Raw genomic sequence first — 24,189 nt, 5'->3', positions numbered from 1 at the left:
TTCTGCAATCTAAGTGTGTGCTTGTGAAAGCACAGTGATCCGGCGGTTTGGCTTTACGTATGCAGTCCCACAGTGCAAGTGTTACTCTGTAACTCAAGTTTTACTTCATTGCTGGATTTTGAGTTTTCTCCATGTGGACTTGAGTCACGCACTTTGTGTTTTACTCATCCAGTCTCCTTCTAGTGAGCCTTTCTCATTTCTTACAACTCTGCTTGCTGCAATGAACACTCACCTTCAGCATGAAGTACCTTCTCTGGAAAACACCCAAAGTGGGACTTTTGTATCACACATTACCACTCTGCTAGCTACTTCTCACGACTCCACACCATGGCTTACAGCCAGTCCACTCCCACTTGGTGAGCCACTGCAGCCTACTCCCTACAACTCACATCCTCGCCAACTTCATACACAGTCAGATGTACCCATTCTTCCCACTTTGGTTGGAGAATACCAGAACTTTATCTGATGGCTACAGTGGTCTGACAGGCCCCTGTGATGGGCATATGTTATACATCCTGACATCCTGTGTGATAGGCATTCATTAACAGCTACAGTGGTCTGACAGCCCTGTGTGATGGGCATACATTACACATCCTGATGTCCAATGGCAGTCACTATCTACCTATCTTTGGCCACTTTTCATGAGTGTTGGTCTCTGTATTCTAGACACTAGCTCTTTCTTCACACGTTGTTATAGGCTCTCACACACTCACTTTATTATATTAGGGCCAGCATTTTAAAAAGGAATCAATGGTGAAAAGCACACTTAAGAAAAAGACTGCTTAGAAATCTCTGACAACTACAATAAGTAGCAATGACACACAGCGTAAAGACAGAGAGCAGGTAGCAAGCTGTGCTAACTGGATCTCATAACTCGCATGAAACCACAAACACAAAAGGGGTTAAAAAAAAATCTCACTGTGTATTCATGTTACATTTCTTTAGTTTCTCTTCCAGCTCAGAAAGGTCTCGGAGATCTGCTCCAATGATGGCATATCTTTTTGAATCCAGCATGTGACTATCTGCAAATGCAAAAAATAAAATGCTCATTTCAATATAAGCCAATGATATCATACTTTTAATGGACATGGCTTTTTGTTTTTTAAAGGTTACTTATTTTAAATTTTTAATCTTTTTATGTGTATGAACGTTTTGCCTGTATGTACAGCTGCATATTATTTGCATGCCTGGGGTCCTTGGAGGCTAGAGGAGTGCATCAGATCCCCTAGAACTAGTTCCAGATGGTTGTAAGGCTCCATATGGATGCTGGGAATCAAACCTGGGTCCTCTGGAAGAACAGCAAGTGCTCTTAATGTAGAGCCATCTCTCCAACCTAAATATGGCGTTTTCAAAAGTAACTTTAATCCGGGGATGGTGGTGCACACCTTTAATCCTAACTCTGGGGGAGGCAGAGACTCTGTGAATTCAAGGCCAATCTGGTCAACATAGCAAGCTCCAGGACAGCCAGGGCTACAAAGAAAAACCCTATCTCAAAAAAACAAACAAAAAAAATAAATAAATAAACAAAAAAAACCCCAAAACCAAACCAAAACAAAAAAATCTCAAATGTAATAATAATAATAATAGTAATAGTAATAATAATGTTGAAACATAAAAATCTAGGTTCAGTGACAGTCCCTGCATCACTGCAATGAGGTGGTGAGCAATAGAAGAGGACCCCTCCTCTGGTCTCCTTACGGGCACATGCACACACGCACACTTGGACACATATACGTAAATCACATGACAGGAGAGTGACAATTAGCCCAAGTCACGTCCTCTAAAGGTGTCAGTATAACAATGTAGGTTTTTTTTCTTTTATGCTTAAGCTCAAGTACAACACTTCTCTCTCACATGCGGGTATTTAAGAAAACAGGACCACTTAATACCTATTTTACAAGCTATATTTCCTATGTAATAACAGCATCAAAGACATCATTCTCTTTATTTTGATTTGTTTTCTCACGATGGGGTCTTACTATGTTACTCAAACTGATTCCTCCAACCTAGGCTTGTCCAGTTGGAACTACAGACCTGCACCACCATGCTTAGCTCAGGGCTCCATCTGCTATACTGACTTCCTAGCATGCCACTAAAAGGAAAACACAATCTTTCACTGCTGAACACATGTGATCACCAAGCAAAAACACCTTGTATTTGGTCAATCCCCTACTATTGGACATATGGTATTGCCAAATTTTCTCCATCTGAGACACTGCAATGAACATCCTGGGACATACACTGATGAAGTAACTGTCAGTCACTTCTTCAAGGCTGTGTGAGTGTGAGTGGCATTACAAAGTCAAAGACTAGGCCTATATAACTACTGATACCCATTGGTGAGTAGTTCTCCAAACACTACACCATTTGTTATGTGTTACGTTTAAAAGAAAGTTTATGTAGCAATACATTTTCAAAATGAGTAAGAACATGAATTTTCCAGTGTGCCAGAGGTAAGATAGAATGGTGTCTGCAGCAGTTCTTGAGCTTCAGGACCCAGAGTTATGATTGTGTAGACTTTGCCACTGTAGACTCCCACATCTCTAGCACATTCCCAGGGGCTCTGACATTGTCAGTCTGGAAACTACAGAATGACACTGGCCTTTGATGGTCATCAGTGGAATCATGATACCCCAGTGTGTCCTCACAAACTCTTTTAACTATCCAATGACTGGGGTTGGCTGGTTGGTTGGTTGGCTGGCTGGCTGGCTGGCTGGTTGGTTGGTTGGTTGGTTGGTTGGTTGGTTGGTTGGCTGGCTGGTTGGTTGGCTGGCTGGTTGGCTGGCTGGCTGGTTGGCTGGCTGGCTGGTTGGTTGGTTGGCTGGTTTTAACAGGTCCTTGCTGTTTAACTCAGACTAGCCCTGCACTCACAGCAATTCTCCCACTGTTCAAGTGCTGGAATGACAGGTGTCTGTCACCATGCCCGGATCAACTATCTTTCTACCACAGGCCTTATTTACTATTTCCTCAGTGGTACAGAAAATGTAAGAAGGTGACAAGCAGCAGTCATCCTGAACCACTGCTACTGATTCAAGTTCTGGCTCTGAGACAAGTGCAGAAAGCAGCACAGTGCCTGCTTGGAATGTATAAGACCCAGTATTCAGTCCTCAGGACTAAAGAAAAGAAGCACTAGAGCAGAAAGCAGGTCCCCTCATCATCTTCATCAGCCCAGTTGGCTGATGCAAATATATTGAAAAATAGATAAACAACAAACAAACAAACACCTTCTGGGAGTCCCTGAGACGACAGGAAAGCAATAAAGGACAAACAGAGAACCCAGAGGCAGCCCCAGGGTACCACAGCACTATATCAAGAAAATAATATAAAAAATACAAAAGTACTTGTCTGGCTTATAACAGAAACAAACAATCCCCATGTGCCTGTATGTCTTCTTAAAAATGATACATTGATAGTAAGCAAGTCTTTAATGAGTTGTCCATTTCTGACAAAAACTTGAAAGGCACACACAGAATTCTGAGGCATGTAGTTCGCTAATATAATGGAAATAATACAATATAATGGTGGAAAGAGGAGACCATGTGGTTTGGGAAAAACTTCTCTTACGAGGACCAGTATCAAACAGCAAACAGTGCACAAGGACAGCAGATGTGAATGTACACAGTGATCTGAGGCTCTCAGGCCCAGCACGTATCAAGGAGGCATTCCACACAGCAGGCAGGAAGCTCTGGACAACATGACCTGGAGCCTTCGATGTGACAGAATCTGAGGACTGGAACAGCACGCACTAGCACCACATACAGATGTCCCTAAGTTACAACTTCCAGTTGTTTAGATATACGAGGTCCATTGTCTGTCCTCAGAGAAAGCCTCCTTACCATGTCACAAGGAACAGATGGACCTGAGAGACACAAGGGCTCAGAGTAAGTTCCAAAGAAGTTTTATTAGTCTGAGAAAACAGACACTTTTATGAAACCCAGCACCGGCCAGAGCCCTCAGATTGATCAGAAAGCCTGAATACTGGAGCCTCCCCAGAGGTGATGGAAGGACTGACTTCCCATAACCACAGGAGATGCATCCCTCCTCTCCTTCTAGGTTTTCTGGCAAGAGAACATGGAGGAAGGTTCAAAGTATTTTGTTTATAGAATGTTTATAGAAGGCTTTCTGAAATAATGGACATATCCAGGCTTGGAAAGCCAATTAACATTGATTTAAAATCTGTATATTGAGTAGTGGGGTCCAATCCTGAAATCTTAGCACTTGGATGTAGAGGCAAGTGGCCTGAGAACTGAAGGACAGCCTCAGTTACATAGTAAGTTTGGGCCAGCCTAGGCTTCATGAGATTCTGTCATTTGGGAAAAAAATTATAAATGACATCTGTGCATTACTACAGGCAGTTCTGTAACCAGCACGCTTTGAGAGGACTTGTTGCTAAGAGAACTGACAAAAGAGAAGCTTTAAAATACAACTACTATGTAGTAACAACTAAGAACTGGCTTATACCTGGCCAAAATTAGAGAGAAATATGAAAATCCTTACTACATAAGCTTAGCCACTCTTCAGTATAAGCAGTGGTTCTCAACCAGAGCAACTTCACCACTAGAGAGCTCGGAGCAGTATCTAAAGGGGTATCTGCTTGTCACGATTGAGGGGTGTGCTGTGGAAGTATCCCATGATGAGCAGAATCAGACCCTAAACATCAGTAATGGACACAAAGAGACCCTTACATAAAGAGACACAAGAACCCAGGATCTTCACTACTAAGTAGTACATTGTTAAAGTCCTTAAATAAGACACAGCCCCAGCTCCTCAGGAGGCGGAGGCAAAAGGATTGCTTGAACCCTGGAATTTGACACCAACCTAGACAACATGGCGAGACTCACCTTAAACAAAACAAATAATCTTTAAGTGGTCCTAAGTATTCTGTGATTAAGGAATCACAGCACATTGTGAGATCTATGCAGATCACAAACTAAAACCCAAAAGCAAAACCTTCTTGAATCGAATTTACAGTACATGGTCACATTTCAGCTTAGCCACTGTCAGCCCTGTGCTCTGGGCAAGTAACATAACCACGTGACTACATTTCTTTTAATTACAAAATATAGACAATGCTGATCTTGACTGGTTATATTTAGTATTGAAGATGTTAAACTGATGAACTTGGGGTTCCCAAATGTGCACTCATTGAGGTGCCCTGGGTGGCATAGCAAACTCACAAGGATGAAGCAGAATGTTTTAAATTTCTGCAGGAAATGAACACTTAACATCAGAAAAACACAAGCAAAACACAGTCTCAACAGTACACCTCTTTGAATTCCCCCAGTGTTACCATCCCCTTGGGAAGTTACGCTCTCATATGCTGTGGATAAAAAGCAAAGCATGAATGTTGATACACTTGACCTAAGTGGCACCCAACCTGATTCCAAGGTAAAGTTGTTAAGTATCCAACACGTACACAGGTCTCATTAGTAATAGTACTTAAAGACTGAAATAGTCACACATAAAGCAGTGGTGTACACCTGGAATCCTAGTACTTAGGAGGCTGAGGTAGAAGGATTCAAATTTTAAGGCAGTCTTGGCTGCATAGCAAATCTAGATGTCTAAATGACTAAATACTTCTTGTCCAACTTATCTATTGCCTTCAACTGACTAATAAATACTTAAGTATATATACAACATATATACTTAAGAAGTTTGAACCCAACTAATTAGTAAACTGAAGTGTGAGAGATGTTTTTCGGCCTAGAGTACTACAGAGTTACTGAGACATTCAAGGCACTATAATTTTAAACAGATAGGGTCAGCCTGACCTAGTGCAATGCCTGGGGACACACAGGAGGCTTTTGCCAAAGACAAGAGGCCAGCTGAGAAGTTCTACCCAAATGAACCCAACTAATGAGACAAGTCATGCTGTGACCTAAACAGATGGCAGATGCTTTGGGCCACATGGTTTGCAGTAGTTTGTTACAGAGCAAAGGGTAACTGATAAAAGCTGTGGTCATCTGCCTTTTAAACCTACAGTTCAGGGAAAGGCATGAGCAAAGTGAAGGTCTATAAATAACACTTACACACAGATGTGCAAAGTGACTCAATAGTACTGGCATTTTTCAAGTAAGCATTTCAAAAGGTACCTGATCTGAGCTGAACTCAACCAATCCAACTCATTATTCCTTCAATGAAAGACTAATTTACTATTTTAAAAGAGTAAAAAAAAATGCTCTTTTTAGATAAGAAATATTCCCAGAACACTCAGTTTTGGTTTTTGTTTTTATTTTGTTTTAAGGTAAAGGAGACTCTGTCTCAGGTGAATTTCTTGACCACATGCAAGATTAATTTACCCATCTGCCCACTCATCTGATAATTTGTTGGCACTATGTCCAGAGCACTGAGCCAATTCTCAGAATACAAGGATAACCAAGATGTGGTTCTAAGCTGGGCATGATGGCATTGCCTGTGACCCTAGCACTGAGGAAGTATAGGCAGAAGAAATCTAAGTTCTAGGCTAGCCCAAGCTACCTTGCAGGGTCCTGAAGAAAAAACAAAAACCAGCCAGCAATAAGCCCCTGCCATCATGGGGCTCGTTATCCAACAGCAAAGATGAAAACTGAACACTGCCAAGCAGGGTAACACCACATAGGAAGTATGTACAATGGGAAGTGGTTCTACATCACACATTTCCACATTGTTGATCAAAGTGATGCAAAGTGCAAGGGTGGTCATGGACATCCTAATGTGACCAACTAACCAATACATAGACAACTGTTCCAGAAACGTGAATATCCACAACAGGTCTAGTTGATCTGCATGGGAAACAAAGGCTGGCAGCCATACATACTTCTATGGAGACTTTAGTAGACTCCAGTCACAGGGAACATGGCTACAGCATTGCAGTTGTGCACAAAAGGAGGTCTGTTGTGGTGTCTGAAGACTACTGTGTTGAATGTCAGAGAAGGCCACTCTCTGAATATGTTCTCTCACTGATGACAATTAAAACCTTGACCTTCGTCAAGCACAATTGAACACAATGGAAAATGTTGGTAGAGATCTACAGACAGACAGACAAACAAAATCCCCACCACAGTCTGTAAGGCTCAGCACTGAGAGAATGTGTCAGAAACAGTTATAGTTGCACAGGGGTCTGGGGATATGGCTAAATGGTAAAGAGTTTGACAGGAATGTAGACGATCCTAGGTGACAGCTGGAGCTGAACAGATTAGTATAAATGAACGGACTGCATTTACACTGAGAATATTATATTGAGACTATTATACTGAGAAGGGGACCCTGCCTCAAACAACTAAGCGTGTTATGATCCTGACTGTGCCGCTCATAGGCTATACTTGCCCATTTGAAGAGTGTCCTCTGGGTGTAACTCCATGATGGGTCTGAATAGAAGTGGCTTGTTTCTACAGAAAGATGGGAAAGAGGAGAAAAGGGAGTCAATAAACGCACGAGGGAATTTACTGTCCAAATGCAGCCATCTGTCACAAACTGTGTATACAGACTCAGGCTGTCTATGAGAGTCGGTAAGATTTGCAGACTTTACCATTACACTTCCCTAACTGGACATGATGCTGAAAACATTACTGATTCTAGAGCATTTTTGTTTCAGACTTCTGGATGAGGAAAGTTTGGTGTACTGCTGATGTGCAGAACAAGGGCCACTTCAGAAATCTTTTGCTCTACCTACATTTGGCCCTACGTGCACAGTAGCAGTTCTATCCACACAGGTGTCAGGTGAGAGCAGCTCTGCATCTGGCATTCAAATCACACACTGATCCTGAAGTAATTCAATTTAGAAATAACTAAAAGGCTAACACAAAATTTCTAAGTGTTCCAGGATTTTCCAGATACCTCCACTTTCTTGCTTGCTCTAAAACAAAATTGCATCTTATGGTCCTGGCTGTTCATTGTCATACAGGTAAAAAGAACTGACTTGTTAAGTCAACCCAGCAAATGAAAACAATCAGAAACTAGAGACCCGCATGGTTATGCACAAGTAAAACCTGTTTTTCTTTCCAGGAAACCACCTTAAGCTTCAGTTCACCCAGGGCCATCTACTCCTATTTCAGCCAGGGTGCTACTGAGCTCAGCAGAACTACACAGTTCATCATCTGAAAAGCCTACTTAATATAAAATGTATTTAATATTTAGAAAAACTGGAAAACTCATAGCAGACCACAGAAAAGGCTGAAAAACACTCCCAATGTATAAGGATACTGTAGAATAAACTGAAAGTTTTAATGTCTATGGAATTTTAAAATATAATTGTTAGACTTTTATTTAAATATCTACTTACAGTGAGGCAGAAGTGTTATAACAAAACAACAACAAAAAACTATTAAGCCCTGAGAGAGGGCATTCAAAATCGGGGTTTAGATCTTAGTTCTAGCCAGGTAACCCTGGGCAAGTCAACTTGTCTGAGCAGAAGATTCTTATCTCCACAAGAGGCTCTGGGTACTCAGCTCCCTAGTCTACTATGAGGACTGGGCCATCTAAGAAAACAAGAGACAGCAAGAGGCAGAGAAAGTACAGCATCCACAGCTCTGCAAGCCCTGAGAAGAGCCGTCACAGCACTTCACATACTCAAAGCAAAACGAAATTACTATGTTAGTTCAGGGCCCCATGGTAAAGCAGTAATCATGAAGAATTTTCAGAGTATTCAACCATGCTCTGCATAGGTTGATTTTTAGTGTTCAGAGAAGTTAGCTTAATGAATAAGGAGGGTCGTGCAGAAGATGCACTGACTGCTGAAGACTGCACTCATGCTGGACTCATGAGTCCCAGAGCAAGAAAGAAAGCTGAAGGCAGCACTCTCTTCTCAGGCCTCTCACATTCAACTAGATACACCAAGAGCTGAGTCTCCAACTGGCATCCTGTCCCCACAACAAAGCCACACTTACTTGATGGTGTGCAGCTTTCTTGTGACTATCATTGGAAAGTCAACTTCAAAATATTTATTCGGGAGAAGATCTTCATCCTAGAGAAAACCACACAGAATCATTCCTTAGCTCATAGTCACTAAATGCAGCAAGCACTAAACACTTACCAAACTGCAAAAGGGGTACGTAAAGATTTTTAGGTCAGGAGACTCATATGGTCAGAAATGTTTTTACTTATTTTTACTTTTGTGTATGAATGTTTGCTGGGCCTGTATGTATGTCTGCACAACATGTCTGTCTGATCCTGCTGCCCTCAAAGGTCATTAAATCCTATGGAATTAAAGATGGTTGTAAACTGCCATCTGGGTGCTGACACTTGAACTTGTGTCCTCTGCAAGAACAAGTGATCTTAACTGATCAGCCCCCAAAGGCATTTTTCAAATTCCAATGGTCTCAATAAGAATGTATCTGAAAGGAGCAAGAATGAATACAGAAGCTGGGAAAAAGCTGTTAGTGAAGTCTTGTCTTAGGAGTATGAGAATCTGAGTTTAATACTAAAACTCATGTAAAAATGCAAAGAATGGTGGTGTGAGTTTGTAATCCCAGGGCCAAGGAGACAGAGAGAGGAGGACCACTGGGGCTCTTTGGCCAGTGAGTCTAGCCTATTTGTTGAGCTCTAAGCCAATGAGAAGCCCCATCTCAAAGGAGGTGGATAACGCTCCTAAGGATGACACCCATGGTTGTTCTGTGGCCTCCATATGAATTTGTATACACATGTATATACATATACATACACATATATATATATATATATATATATATATATATGTGTTTATATACACACATATATGCACCACTACCACCCTGACTGATACAGATACAGACACACACACACACACACACACACACACACACACACACAAAACACATACACTAACAAAAGAATAGACGCAGGAAAAACTAAGAGGTTTTGTAGTTGTCTGGGTAAGGTCTACAGAGCTTGAGGTGGGATAGTGGGGAGGAGCTGTGAGTTGTCAAAACACAGCACATACAGTGCACAGGGTTTGGATCACTTTCCTGCTGTTACAGGAAAGTTTGGTAAAGAGTAGGGCTTGAGTCCCAGGTCTACCATTTATCTGAATAGGGCAAGAGGTCATCTCTTAAAAAGTGATAGAGAACTGGAGAGATGGCTGAGTGGTTAAAAGCACTGATTGTTCTTTCAGAGGACCCAGTTTGATATCACACACACACACACACACACACAGTAGTTCACACACATCTATAACTCCAGTTCCAGAGACTGGACGTTGTCTTCTTATCCAGGCATATACATGGTGCACAGACACACATGTAGGCAAAGCACCCATACAAATATATTAAAAAACAATTTTAAGCGAAGACACTGCTAACTCTCGTGGGGTTGAAATGAGTTAATCCATGAAGAGCTCTCTGATAAGGGCCTGACTATAGCAAATTCTATGTCTGTGCCTTTATTATTTATAAACACAGGCAGAAAGATGTAGGATCCAACATTAATTTCTCACTATAAACTATAGTAGCAAGTGTGAAAATGCACAGAGAAACATAAGACATGTGTGCACACCCACACAGCTCCACCCCTTTCTTCTGTGTTTCCTAGTATGGTAGGTAACTAGACCCTACCCACCCACCCACTAACTACTATTCGTCCTTGCCTTTCTCCTTCCAAATGGTGCTTCAATCATTCACTCACTCAGCCCTGCTGACTGTTCTCAGATCTGTGCATTCCTCTTCTGCTGTCCCCTCTCACCCTGACTATAACAACATGGCTTCCCGGTCTTTCTGCTACACACTACACTACCTCCACAGCTCTTCACGCTGAGATTCAATAGGAGCAAGGCCTAACCAGACTTTCTCCTTAGTGTCCATGCCATCCCCTGCCACCTATGCTTATATCCCAGAAACACAGACCTGTCTGCATACTTTAAAGGAAGTGCAAGAGACCAGATATCCTGAATCTGATGATGGCTTCTTGGGTGCCAGATGCAGTAAGGGAAAGGAGAATCTGGGACAGGGGATCTCTTCTTTCTGCCTTGGGCAACCACAAACATGAGAACCAATCATGGAGACAGTTATAAGAGATAAGGACCAGGTATGGAGGTATAAACCAGTCTGAGGGACCAAACACAGCAAAGACAACCTGGTGGAGACAGAGCCACCACAACTGCATGCTCACAGAAAGTAATCCCTCAAGTCTACCAACATGGAGATGGCTCCTCTGCTGCACTCCAAGGCCCAGCCTGGGCTTCCGTTACAAGGGAGGGGGGAAAGGACAGTATCCTGACACCCTCGGCTCAGAAAGCTCAGCTGTCCACACTTAATGGTTTGTGCTCTGCAAAGCTGAGCTGTGTAGGTAGAAACAGTCCAAAGACACTTGAAGGATGAAGGATGTATGTTCAGGGGACATGGAAGCACTTCAAAAAGGAATCCTATTAAGACTATTCACAGTGTAAGACCTGCTTGGGATTTAAGAGCTGTACCTGTAGCCAGAGGTGCGGCTCAGTGGTAGAACACTTGCCTAACATGCAAGAAGCCCTGGGTTCCATCCTTAGTACCATAAAACCAAAACAAGAGCACTTCACTCAAAGGATACATAAGTTACAGGTCATCCACAACTCCAACAGCCAGCAACAATGGAAGCAAACACATCCAGTCAGCTCTCTGTCCTCTCCCACAGGATGGAGTCTTCTTTCAAGAGCTAATCCAGGCACTTCCTCTCCTGAGCCTCCCAGCTTCCTTCCCAGTTGAGGAAAAACAACTGTGGCATGTCATGTTTCACGCACTGATGTTCTGACTCTCTGGGCCATCAGCACGGAAAGCCTAAAGAGCTCCCAGCTAATGAGCTGGTACACAACCCCCCACCCCCAAGTCTCTTGTCAGGCTTGCACAGTGGCAGCCTGGAATGCAGAGGGAAGCTACCATAGCTGACCCTTTCACACACTACCAAAGTCAATGCTGCTTCCTGCTACAGAACTCAAGAGACATCAAGAAGCCGAGGTACCTCAAAGGGCTTCTCCTTTCAACCCTTATTCCTTCTGTGACAGGCCCAGCTTTCCTGTCTCTAGGAAACCTCAACTATAAAAAGGATCTTGCTCCCCTGAGAGCACACAGAAGGAGCAGGAAGCCCATAGCAATAGCTTCACTTCTGCAGATACAGCCTTTCTAGCAGGAAGACATGTGACACAGTAAGAGCATGAAAGACTCCCTATGCTTCTATGCAAAGGCATACATCTCTAAAGTATAGACTCATCGTTTGGTTTGTTTGTTTGTATACAAAGAACCAGAAAACAGTTTAACCTTTGCAGGCCATATGGTCTCTGTTATGACTCGTTAACTTTGTTGTTATCCTAGTCATATAGTTGCTGAAGATGGAACATATATAACAAATAGAAGTGACTGTGTCCCAACAGAGCTTTACTTACAAACACAGGTGGTGGGCTAGATTTAGCCTATAGCTTATAACTCCTGCTCTGAAAGAGCAAACAGGGAGCTGGGGAGACAACTCAGAGTTTAAGAGCACTGGCTGATATTCCAGGACCATGGATTTAACTCCCAGGACCCACAGGGCAGCTCACAACCATCTGTAACTCCAGTTCTAGGGGATCTGACATCCTTCTCTGGCTTCAGTGGACACCAGGCATGCACCCGGTATACAAACATACATTAAAGCAAAACACCCAGATGCAAAAAAAAATTAAAAATAAACAAAAAACAAACACAGAAAATATCTACAATATTCTGAAAAAAAAACTTTGGATTTAAGAAAAAAGTGCTTCAGAATAACATGATTATCAGTAAAAATATGAAATCTTCACAAAATTTTCCAAACTTTCTGCTGTTTTCCTTACAACTTGACAAGAAAATTTTCTTCTTAGAAGAGATAAACTTTGTTCATAAATAAAAATCCCAGATTTAATAATTATCAAGTTATCTACATGATGGTAAAGAAAGCAACCCATGTGATAAAGGGACCTTGAGCCCACTGGAAGGAGCTCTCCAGAGCAACACCCTTCCACAGAATCCACTCACATCCTTTATACCAACCACACTGCACTGTGCCATAAAGACTAAACAGGCCTACTGAAAAGATGTCTCTCAAAAGGCACCCCCTGAACTACCTCAGCACTGTGAGCAAGGGCTGAGTTCACTGCCTGTGTCCAAACTCTAAAGCCAGTGGTTGTTGGATCCACAAGAAACTTGTCCCAGCCCCTCTTGCTCCATCTGTGAAACTCTCACAGATTCATGCTAATGTCTGTCACATAAAAGTCCTCATAAAAGTGCTAGTCATCTTATCCCAGAGAATGTGAAACAAACAAGAACACCAAGATCACTGGTTTCTCACGTAAAACAAAAGCTGGGAGCTTTGTTGACCAAAGTCCTTATCAGGTGAACTGATTAGGGACCAAAGATCTAAGCAGGTCGGATTATGTACATACATTCTTATCTACACTTATTCTCCACTTACAAACAATCTGGGGAAAAGTACATACCCTTTACTGCACATGACTAACCTCACAGAGAAGTCAAGAAATCTGCACAAACCTACAAAAAGAACATGTAACATAGAGGATAGATAGGTAACAGTAAAAACCAAGCCATGGGGTAAAGGCAGAATCGTATTTCCCCTTGTAAGCATGACCAGACTCGCCTCTCTGCCCCTAACGGTAGCCACAGACCCAATCAGAACAACTACACCAGGCTTCATGTCACATCCTGTTCATCTCACAAATCTCTGAATCTTACCCAGAATGACATTACTGATCTTAGTTACTATCAAAATTTAAAAATTCATGGATTTGTTCTCAGTGATTCTAGTAGAAATTTTTCCTTCCCAATGTGTGTGTGTATATATATATATATATATATTTTTTTTTTCCCCCACAAGACGCGGGAGCGGGAGCACGGGATTCGAACGTGCGCACCAAGAGTCGCGCGCCCTCTGCGGGCGGGTGCCTTAAGGGCCGAGCCACCGGCAGTTTGCTTTTCCCAATGTATATCAACAGATATAGAAGAAAATATGTGAATTTTTAGTTTAATGTAATTTGAAAAACACTCTAACTTCCTGGGCCTGTGAGACATCACGAAGGGTTGAATGTTACTGTAGAGGTTACTGTGAGAAGCATCTAAGCAGGTGGAACTGGATGAGAAAGTGTGCCACTGAATTTATTTTAATGTATTTTTTTCACTTATATATATACAAGTGTGTGTGTGTGTGTGTGTGTGTGTGTGTGTGTGTGTGTGTGTGTGCGTGATCCCTGTTAATGTGCACAAGGATGTAGAGTCAGAGGACCACCTCAAGGGTCATTCATCTCAGGTATGTTCTACTTTTTGCTTGAAATAAGACATCCCATTGGCTTGGAAAGCCCCCAAGTAGTACAAGCTAACTGGCCCAAGAACTTCCAGGGACCCACCTGTCTCTGCCCCCCAGCTCACCAGTGCTGGGATTACAAGAGCAAACTACTATGTCCAGTTTCTTCTATGGATCCTGGGGACAGAACTCAGGTCTCTGTGTTTTACCAGCTGAGACAGCCCCCTCTTTAAATAAAATTTAAAAAAACTATCTTTAAAACTGAACCTCTACAGTAACATTCAACCCTTTGTGTTGTCTCACAGGCCCAGGAAGTTAGAGTGTTTTTCAAATTACATTAAACTAAAAATTCACATATTTTCTTCTATATCTGTTGATATACATTGGGAAAGAAAAATTTCTACTAGAATCATTGAGAACAAATCTATGAATTTTTTAATTTTGATAATAACTAAGATCAAGTTTTAAATAAAATTTAGATAACCATCATCAAAAAATTAAACTGGAGCAACTACAGTAGAACCTTTAATTACCTTTAATTTCCAGAAGGTAGTATCCATACCAGCCCCAAGGTTGAGAATTTGACAATGGCATTCTGTCTTCCGGAGAAAAGCTTTAATAAGCTGACTAACACCATGAACTCGAGCAAAATATCCTTGAAGAGAGTTCCAGAGAAACAAGCTGTCAGTTACTCAGAGACAACACACACTATCCCTCAAAGCCATCAGAGAACCAGGTGCCACAAGGGTTCCTGGCTCAGCAACATTCATAAGGAAATCTGTCTCAAGACTACAGGGAAGACTGCCAAGTAAACCAGCATGACCTTACCTGAGGACCCTTGGTATTCAATCTCTCTGTATTGCTCACAGAGACTATCTGCAAAGATCCACCTTTAGAGGCCAAGATCGCCCCCACATTACCCACAGATGAATTAAGATAATATGATCAGTTTTCATTAGGGCAAAAAGTAAGCCATGTTTCTGCCTTGATGAAATTACTTAAAAGCCTAACAATTGTTATAAAATACTAAAACACCATAAAAGTTTACCCTCACACAGGCAGATAGTGCATAGCAAAAGATGCATGATATTTTTGTTCTGTTTGGTGTTTTTGTTTTTGTTTTTTTGAGGCAAAGTCTTATTGTATAGCCCAGATGGATTTAAAATTACAATTTTCCTGCCTCAACCTTCAGAGTACTGGAAATAGAGGCATGCCCCACCATGCTCGGCTTATAAAGAGGTTGTCTGTATGTCTCTGTCTGTCTGTCTGTCTGTCTGTCTGTCTGTCTGTCTCTCTCTCTCTCTCTCTCTCTCTCTTTCTCTCTCTCTCTGTGTGTGTGTGTGTGTGTGTGTGTGTGTGTGTTTTCATACACTTTTCAGTGCTAGGGACTGAACCCCTGAACGTTTACATGCTAGGCAAGCACTCTGTGAAAGAGCCACATCTGCAGCCATTACTAGGTTCTTATAAATGGGAGAATTAGACAACAAAATTTCAGTAACATCATTTTGTTTGTTTGTTTGTTTGTTTTTTGTTGTTTTGTTTGTTTGTTTGTTTGGATTTGGGGGGGTTTGTTTGTTTGTTTTGTTTTTCAAGACAGGGTTTCTCTGTGTAGCCCTGGCTGTCCTGGAACTCACTCTGTAGACCAGGCTGGCCTTGAACTCAGAAATCCACCTGTCACTGCCTCCCAAGTGCTGGGATTAAAGGTGTTCACCAGCACTGCCCCGCAATAACATCATTTTTATGATCAAATTGAGATTAAAAAGTTTTATAGTGTGTCATATTGGTGAGGATGCTAGGAACTAAGACCTTCCCTGTTTTTTATAAAAAGCATACCCTGGAAGGCTCTCTAAGAGTAAATCTGTAAACCTTCAGGGCCCGAGGGGTTGAGATGGTGGGGAGGGAGACAGCCACTTACCTCTGTTAATTTCGGGGGCCTTCCTCTCTTTAGACTGCCTCACAAGATGTTCGATGTACGGATCATGCCAGTAGCCAATGCTCACCGCAAACCTGGAAAAATTGAAAAGGTAGGCAGTGAGCATGGATTTTTCAGTCCTAGGGACCACTGTCGAGTTCCCAGGAACCAGAAATAGGATCTAGAGGAAAATCAATGACTTCAGAAAGCCAATATATGCACATGAACTGCCAACAGCACTTTAACAAGACCCGTCTATCATGTCCACACTCATGTAACACCTCCCACTTCAATACGCCTCTTCTCTTCTGCACATTGCTCCTTTCCTCCCCAGGACCCTAAACAACCCAGCCCCAGCTCGCCCCTCACAGGACCTGTGAGCATCTGTTCCAGCTCAGTTCACCCCTCACAGGACCTGTGAGCATCTGTTCCCTATAGAAACACTCAGGCTACTGACATCAGGATTTTATCAACTCTAACAGAAAGTTTCCTAACTGCTACCCCGAGTCTCCACACCTCAAACCATGTTCCTTAGTAACCAAGTCAAGACTTAAGGTTCATGCAGTACATCTCCAAGCTACAGTTTAAGTTCCTAGAAGCAGACACTCCATCTTTTCTTTGTATCTACCAATAAGACTTTTTTTTTTTTTAAGAATCATTTATGTTATTTATATGAGTACACTGTCGCTGTCTTCAGACATATCAGAAGAGGACATTACAGATGGTTGTGAGCCACCATATGGTTGCTGAGAATTGAACTCAGGATCTCTGGAAGAGCAGTCGGTGCTCTTAACCACTGAGCCATCTCTCCAGCCACAAAGACTTCTTTTTTCTTATTTGTTTTTGAGACAAGATCTCACTCCATATCCTGGCTGGTCTCAGTACCTGAATTCATCCTGCCCCACCCTCCCAAGGACTGAGGTTACGATGTATGCTACCACACTAAGTAACAAGGTTGACTCTGCCTTGCTATCAAGGTGCCATTTTCTGCACAAGCTTGTCTCTCACTGATGTTTGCATATGTGTGGATACCATGAGGAAACATGTAACTGAGGTAGTTAATGCAGAATGTAACATACTCACTGATTTGCCCAGCCTTGCTACATACATCTCCATAGTCCAAAGCAAACAGCACACTTATAATTTGACCACAGTTTACTTAGTCTCTAAACAGTGCCTAAAGCTCGACACAGTCAGGGCAGCACACACCTTTAATGCCAACACTTGGGAGGCAGAGGCAGATGGACCTCTGAGCGTTTGAGGCCAACGTGATCTACAGTGAGCCAGGGCTATGTAGTGAAATCCTGTATCAGAAAGCAAAACATAAAACAAAACAAAACAGCTCAGTGGAACCATTCTTACCTAAGGCACTACACTCAATCCCGATACCACAAAATACATAAATAAAAACAACAAATTTTAACAGTATGGTTTTCAACGATATGTGCTATACTATGTGCTATAATGCTGCTATTAAATTCAATTTTAACAGTGCATATCTTCATTTTTTAAATATGAAAAAGAATTCAAAATAGAAAATACCACGTATTACAAATAGGAAGCATGCAGAAGTTTGGGAATGTGTTCTGAGTCCTCGTTGTGGATATCTGACAGTTTTCAGGGAATCGTGTAGTGCCATCTAGTGGCAAAGGCATGTATTCAGCTGAAGAATAATAGTTCTTTCCAATCCTTAGCACGGGGAAGGGGAAAGGGGTGTTCTCCACTGAGTTGCTAAACTCAGGACCTCACCATTTGGCCAGGCACTGCAGCCAGCTCACTAGGGGAGGAAGAAAAGAAGACTGCTTGAAGGAAAGAAGATGGGCATCAGAATGTGGGATCCACAGGCCATCCATTTGGGATTAACGAAGCAAACTGGTGTACCAACACAGAGAAATGCCAACTGGTCTCCAGTGCCTAGAACCCATGAGTTAGGGAGGGTTTTAAAAAAGAAAAAGTGCCACTCTACTCTCTGAGGTTCCTTCATCTGACTCGGACCAGAGGGCATCAAAACAGTTTCAAACAGCAATTCAGGTCTAAGTTCCATAGCTTTGGGTGTGTGGGGGAGGGAGGGCAACTGCGCATCCTGCCAACAAATGCTTACTGTGTCTGACTGGACAGGTGATGGCAACCCTTACTGACAGAGACCGTGAGACACACAAAGGATAAACGGTATCTGACCCCACAGGAGTAAAATGCAAAGACCTACGCATCACTGAATTGAATGGCTGCCTTCCCCACACGAGACACTTAAGCCTGAATATTAGGTAAACCTAATATTCAGTTAATGTAATGGGAATGTAATGTAATGGGAATGCCAGAATCCCATTACAAAGCACTTATATTCTCACAAAATAAAGAGCTCTCAAAAATTAGGAAGAAATTCCTAGAGGTAAAAATGGATGAAAACACATATTTGAGGACAATTCATAAAGGAAATACAACAAATTAATAAATATAAAAACTCAGCTTTAACAATTCTTTTTTTAAAAGTATAGAATAGAGTTTATTCAAGGCATGGGAAGGGGAATTAAGAGGGCAGTAGAGGTAGAGAGAGAGAAAGAGAAAGAGGGGGGGGGCGGGTAGAGGCAGGCCATGAGCATAGAGAGAGGGGAGGGGAATGGGGAGAGAGCCCCAGCAGGAAGCCAAGAGCAAGAGCTTAACAATTCTTGAAGGCAAAAGAAAAGCTCAAATCAAGTCATTCCTCCTTTCTACCTGGCGCCAAGACTACTTCTGAGTAGAGCTTGGATTTGGAGGACAAGGAAGGAGGCACTCAAGCACTGCTGCCAGGCAGTGGCAGGCACACCTGTGCCACAAGGTGCTGTGCCAACAGGAATATAAAGCATGGGATACATGCATACACAATGAGCCAACAATCCCACTTTATCTTAATAACCAAGAATGCGCACAAAGACAATTCCATGTGCTGATGTCCCAACTTTGTCAGGAACTTACCCACAGGTACCCCAGATGCCCCACCAAATACCAATCACTTGAAATGCTATTTGCAGCAGTTAACTCCACACCACCAGGATGCTAAGCACCAATTCTGTTTGCTGGTTCTACTGTGTTCCTGTGTGTGTGTGTGTGTGTGTGTGTGTGTGTACACATAACACACAAATTTTCAATTGCAAAGACTATTCTTAGTACCAAGCTTCCATCCTGAATGTGAACTACCTCCTGCTTATGGTCTCTAAGGCCTCTTACTACCTCCAATTGTAATTTTATTGTTGTTTTTTTTTTTCCACATCTTTCAGTTTCACTTTTGCTGTCCATGGCCTGAGCATTTCCTCTTGCTCTATGAATGGAAAGTAGTAGCAGCCCTTTCCAGGTCATAGGCTGCCCCTAACTAAGCATTTGTTGAGGTCTGAGTGGATCTGCAAACCTGACTTGTTGAAGCATGCAAGAAACTACACACCCCAGGAGACCCACCCCAAAGGTGGGAGATGTCATACCTCTGGCTGGGGGCCTGGATGGAATTTAAGGAGGAAAAGGAAAAGCTGAGTGAGTACCTGAGTTCCCTCTCTGCTTCCTGGTCTGCCATGACCAAAACACTTCTCCTCCACCATAGGCTCCTGCCACCATGATGTTTCTGCTCAGGCTTCTGAAGCAAAGAAATAATGGACTGACTGTACCCTCCTAACACTGGGAGCCAAGAGAGACCTTTCCTCCCTTAAGTTATCTACACTAGGCAATCTGGTCACAGCAATGAAAAGGAGTTTATGCACTGTTGAAAGCAGTCACTGAACACTGAGAAATGGTACCAACATTCACAGCAGGGTGTAATGGCAAGAGTTCACCCAGAAAGGTCCCTTGGTACGATGTCTCCAACTTAGCAAGCCATGAGCCAATACTTCATATAATGCTAAGATGCTATGACGGTCTATCTCTGTTGTCAATTTGATGGAATCAACACTGAAGCAACTCTCGGGGCACATCTGTAAGGGAGATTCTAGACTGGGCTAATTGATATGTGGGCAGCACAATCCCGTGGCTGGAGTTTTACAGTAAGCTTTATAACTAAGGTTAGTGTAAAACACCAGGCACTGTAAGTTTTCCAATTTTGACCTTTTCAAAACATTTTTTGAATCTTTTGAATCTTTTTTTTCCAGATCCTTTATATTTACATATGTATTTTAGAATGAATCTGTTATTTCTTCAAAAAAAGAAAAAGATGGACTGAATTTAGACTGGAGTACAATGACTCTATATACCAACCTGAATAGAACAGAAATCTATTTTTTGTTTTATTCTGTTTCTGAGGCAGGGTCCCAGGCTGTCCCTAAACTCACTATATAGCCATAAAGGGCCTTTTAAACTCTTAGTCCTTCTGCCTCTGCTTCAGACATGCTGTGATTGCAGGTGTGCATAACCCCATACTTGGCTCAGGTATCTTAGTGATACCCTACCTCAAATGTGAGAAAGTATATCTCCATTTAAATCTTTAATCTCACTAAGGAAAGCAGGTTTCTGTGTGGAGAGGTTTCTTATCTCATAGTAGATCTATTCCTATCACGTATAGTTTATCTTTTGTCCTATCACAAATGATATTCCAGTATTTTATTTTCCTGTGCATGTAGATACATGCACACAGAACATGTCTGCCTGACAAAAATATAGAATATTTAATGACCTCTAATAAATGAACAATGACATCAATAAAAACAGGCAAAAGATTTTAACACATTAGACAAAAGATGTGGAAACGGTAATAAATGCATGAAAATGTGTTTGCCATTAGTCACCAGCGAAATGTAATTTAAAACCACAATGAGATGCATTTCACATCCACTGGCAATGCCACATGTGACAAAGATCTAGAGAGCCTAGAGTTCTGGTGCATCACTGGAAGGACTTGTAAACACACAAACCAGGAGGGAAACAGTGTGCTGGTTGAAGATGAACCCACCTATGATTGGGTTTGACGATTATAACAAACTGGTGACTAACTCTAAATCACCCGTAATGCATCAGTGTGGCATAAAGAAGAGAAATAAAATGACTTTCCCTTGGAGTCATTTAATCGAGTCCAGGTTTGAATTCCCTACTTTGTGCTTCCTGTGTCTTCTGCCCTCTCTCTGTCTGTGGCATGAGTTTAAATCTGTGCCTGTCTGAAAGCTGTCTTGTAAATCTGTTTCTGTATCTGTGTTCTACGTGTAACTGTGTCTTTGTGTGTGTGTGTGTGTGTGTGTGTGTGTGTGTATCTGTGTCTATGTGTCTGTCCCTGACAAACAGCTTTGTTCTGTATTTACAGAATAGCACAGAAAGCATCACATGAGGAAGGGACGGGACACTTGACAGAAATGTTTAACCAAGTTTTATAAGAGGTTAAGTCACTAGCTCCAACTGATCCCACCTGACCAGATAGCAAACACTGTTTACAACCAGTGTCCATAAATGAGTGCTTTCAACCTTTCTGAAGATCTGAGGGAGCTGCTCTCAACCCGTGTGTCTGCTGCTCTCAGCTAGTGACTCACGTGCATTACTCGGGTCAGAGGAATGGTAGAGTACACAACTGAAAACTGCAGCTATGCATTAGCTACGGTTGTAAAAGCTGACCTCACGGGAATCTAAGGCAGGTAAGGTTGATTGTTACATTGTTCTCCTAAAGGCAGGTTAAACAAGCAGTTTGAGTACACAGTAGACTATCAGTCTTAAGTGATCTCAAAGTGTATTATTAACTCCGGTTGTGAGGTCTAGCAAAAGTTTCTGTAACTTAGAATGTAAGAGATATTTTCAGAATATTGCATTGCTACCACTGGACAACTACAAAACAAAAAGAACCCGAGAGAAATGAAAGACAGAAGAAAGAATGCTCACCAAAGCCTATTTACAATGGCCCATACAGGACCAAGAGCAGATAAATGAACAAATCAGACAATAGACACAGGACTGGACCAAATATTCTGTCAAGCTCCTGAGCCTACTTGTTGACTCCGCCTTAGCCATAGGCTATAATTGCTAACAGCTTAAGGACCCATCTATAGGATGACTCTAAGCCACCTTAGGTATTGTCTAAGAAAATCTGAGGCTGCAAAAAGAAGTTACTGTTTGTTCCAGTCAGCACCTGAGCAGGGCCCGTGTCCCAGGCTCTGAGGTGGGGCTAGAGCCTAACTTCACTCTCAGTTAGTAATACTAACACAAGTTAGTTTTACTTTTTTTTTTTTTTAACATGGTTTTACATGAGCTAATCTTGCCTTCTAAGGGTTTGTGAGTTTTTAACACCCTAACTCCATTGAGCTCAGGCACACTTCTGTTTTCCCACTCTTCCTTGAAACACTCAGCCTGTCATTTCTATTGAACAAGAAGTTCAATTCAGTTCAAGCTGGACTGAGCTGGAATGGACTGCGGAGCTTTCCTGATTAAAATCTACTTTATTATCTGGGTCTGTGTATCTCTGTTGATATGCACATGAATAAACCTCAAAGAATGCTCTGGATATGAAAACCTGCTGGAATGAACCTTTAATCCCAGCACTCTGTGAGTCTGAGGTCAGCCTGATCTATACAGCAAGTTCCAGCCAGCCAGGGCTACACAGTGAAACCCTATGTCAAAACAGAAAAAAATAAAGAATATGTACCGTATGACTCATTAAAGAATGTACACGAACAGTCAAATCTAGGGCTGGGGATATAGCTCTTATCTCCCTGATGGTGGCACATGCCTTAAAGCCAGCATTCAGGAGGCTGAGGCAGAGGGATTTCTGTGAGTTTGAGGTCAGCATGGTCTATATAGAAAGCTCCAGGATGACATGGCTACCTGGAAAGACCCTTGTTTCAAAACAACAACAACAACAAAAAGTCTACTCACTAGGCTTCCCCCAGAAAAGACTGCTCCCTTGATGAAAGGGGGCTCAAGGCATACATCTTCTGTCAGCATCTGCTTTCACTTTTCCTTCCCAAAGCACAGCCAATCAAACAAACTAGGAGAATTCTATAAACTTCCCTTAGCCTGAGAAACAAGATATCAGACCCTGGAAAAAGACAATTATGTAACTTTTAAGTCAATGATTTCAGTCATCAAAATGAACAAAAGCAACTTCAGCTGCAAAATGAGGTGGACACAGCACTGCTGCACTGCAGCATGTGTGAAGACTGAGTATACAGGCAAAGTGTGCTTAAATCAGCACCTTCAGGACAGAGGGGTAGAGTTAGCACTGCAACCTTATAACATAATGTAACCTTACTTCAAAACATAGAAACAAAGCCTACCAAAGTGCAGAAAGAAACGGTTACAATGATTGTAAATGGCCTTCCTTAGGATTAGTCAGGAAGTAAAGACTGCACTGAGTGGCTCACTTGAGAAAGTGCCTGCCACGCACAACATGACCTGAGTTGAGATCCCCAGAGCCCATACAGTCAGGCACACTGGTGTATGCCTGTAACTCCACCACAGTGTAGGGCAGAGCCAGAGCTTAACTGACCAATGAGGTTCAGATTCCATGAGACTCTGCCTCAAAAAGTAAAGATGGAGAGTAATCAAGGAAAGATACCTGACATTTACATGCTTCCATATATGCATGTATATACACATATACAAACACACATATGCACACACACACACACCTAGCAAGTGTTAGACACGGTAGCATAAACACTGACAACCTCCATTACTTTAAAATACACCAAACAAATTTAACTGAAAAAACACACACCAACCTTACAGAAAATACTTCTTCATCAAATACAGAGGGAAAATTACAATCCTTGGTGTTTAAAGTCTTGCAAATCAACAATAAAAATATAAATAACAAATAATAAGGATGTGGCTCAACACAGCGCTTGCCTAGTACCAATCCAAGGCCTGGGCTCAACCCCAACACTGTGAAAACGAAAACAAACAAAAGCAGAGAACAGGAAAAAGTCAACCCAGGAGAAAGATGAAGAGGTGAGCATCCATGTACGCCAACAGCCAGCTTAAAAATGGACATCCTAAGTTGTAACTGTAAATTATAATAAGACCTATTACTCATTACAAATTAACAAGAGAGATTTTTTTTGTTTGTTTGTTTTTGTTTTTCGAGACAAGGTTTCTCTGTGTAGCCCTGGCTGTCCTGGAACTCACTCTGTAGACCAGGCTGGCCTCGAACT

General features: G+C 42.0%; 1 protein-coding gene across 1 annotated transcript in view; it reads right to left on the bottom strand.

The window, feature by feature from the left end:
* Positions 1-24,189, bottom strand: part of Lcmt1 (leucine carboxyl methyltransferase 1) — a 57,516-nt gene that overhangs the window by 19,067 nt on the left and 14,260 nt on the right. The window contains exons 2-6 of the mRNA XM_034489826.2: positions 16,106-16,197; positions 14,724-14,845; positions 8,865-8,941; positions 7,306-7,367; positions 920-1,022 (exon numbers count right to left, since the gene is read on the bottom strand). Of these exons, the coding sequence (XP_034345717.1) occupies positions 920-1,022; positions 7,306-7,367; positions 8,865-8,941; positions 14,724-14,845; positions 16,106-16,197 (456 nt within the window). The remainder of the gene's footprint in view (positions 1-919; positions 1,023-7,305; positions 7,368-8,864; positions 8,942-14,723; positions 14,846-16,105; positions 16,198-24,189) is intronic.

Source organism: Arvicanthis niloticus, chromosome 1 (genome assembly GCF_011762505.2).
Source record: "Arvicanthis niloticus isolate mArvNil1 chromosome 1, mArvNil1.pat.X, whole genome shotgun sequence".
NCBI lineage: Eukaryota > Metazoa > Chordata > Mammalia > Rodentia > Muridae > Arvicanthis > Arvicanthis niloticus.
This window is presented reverse-complemented; position numbering and strand designations above follow the sequence as displayed.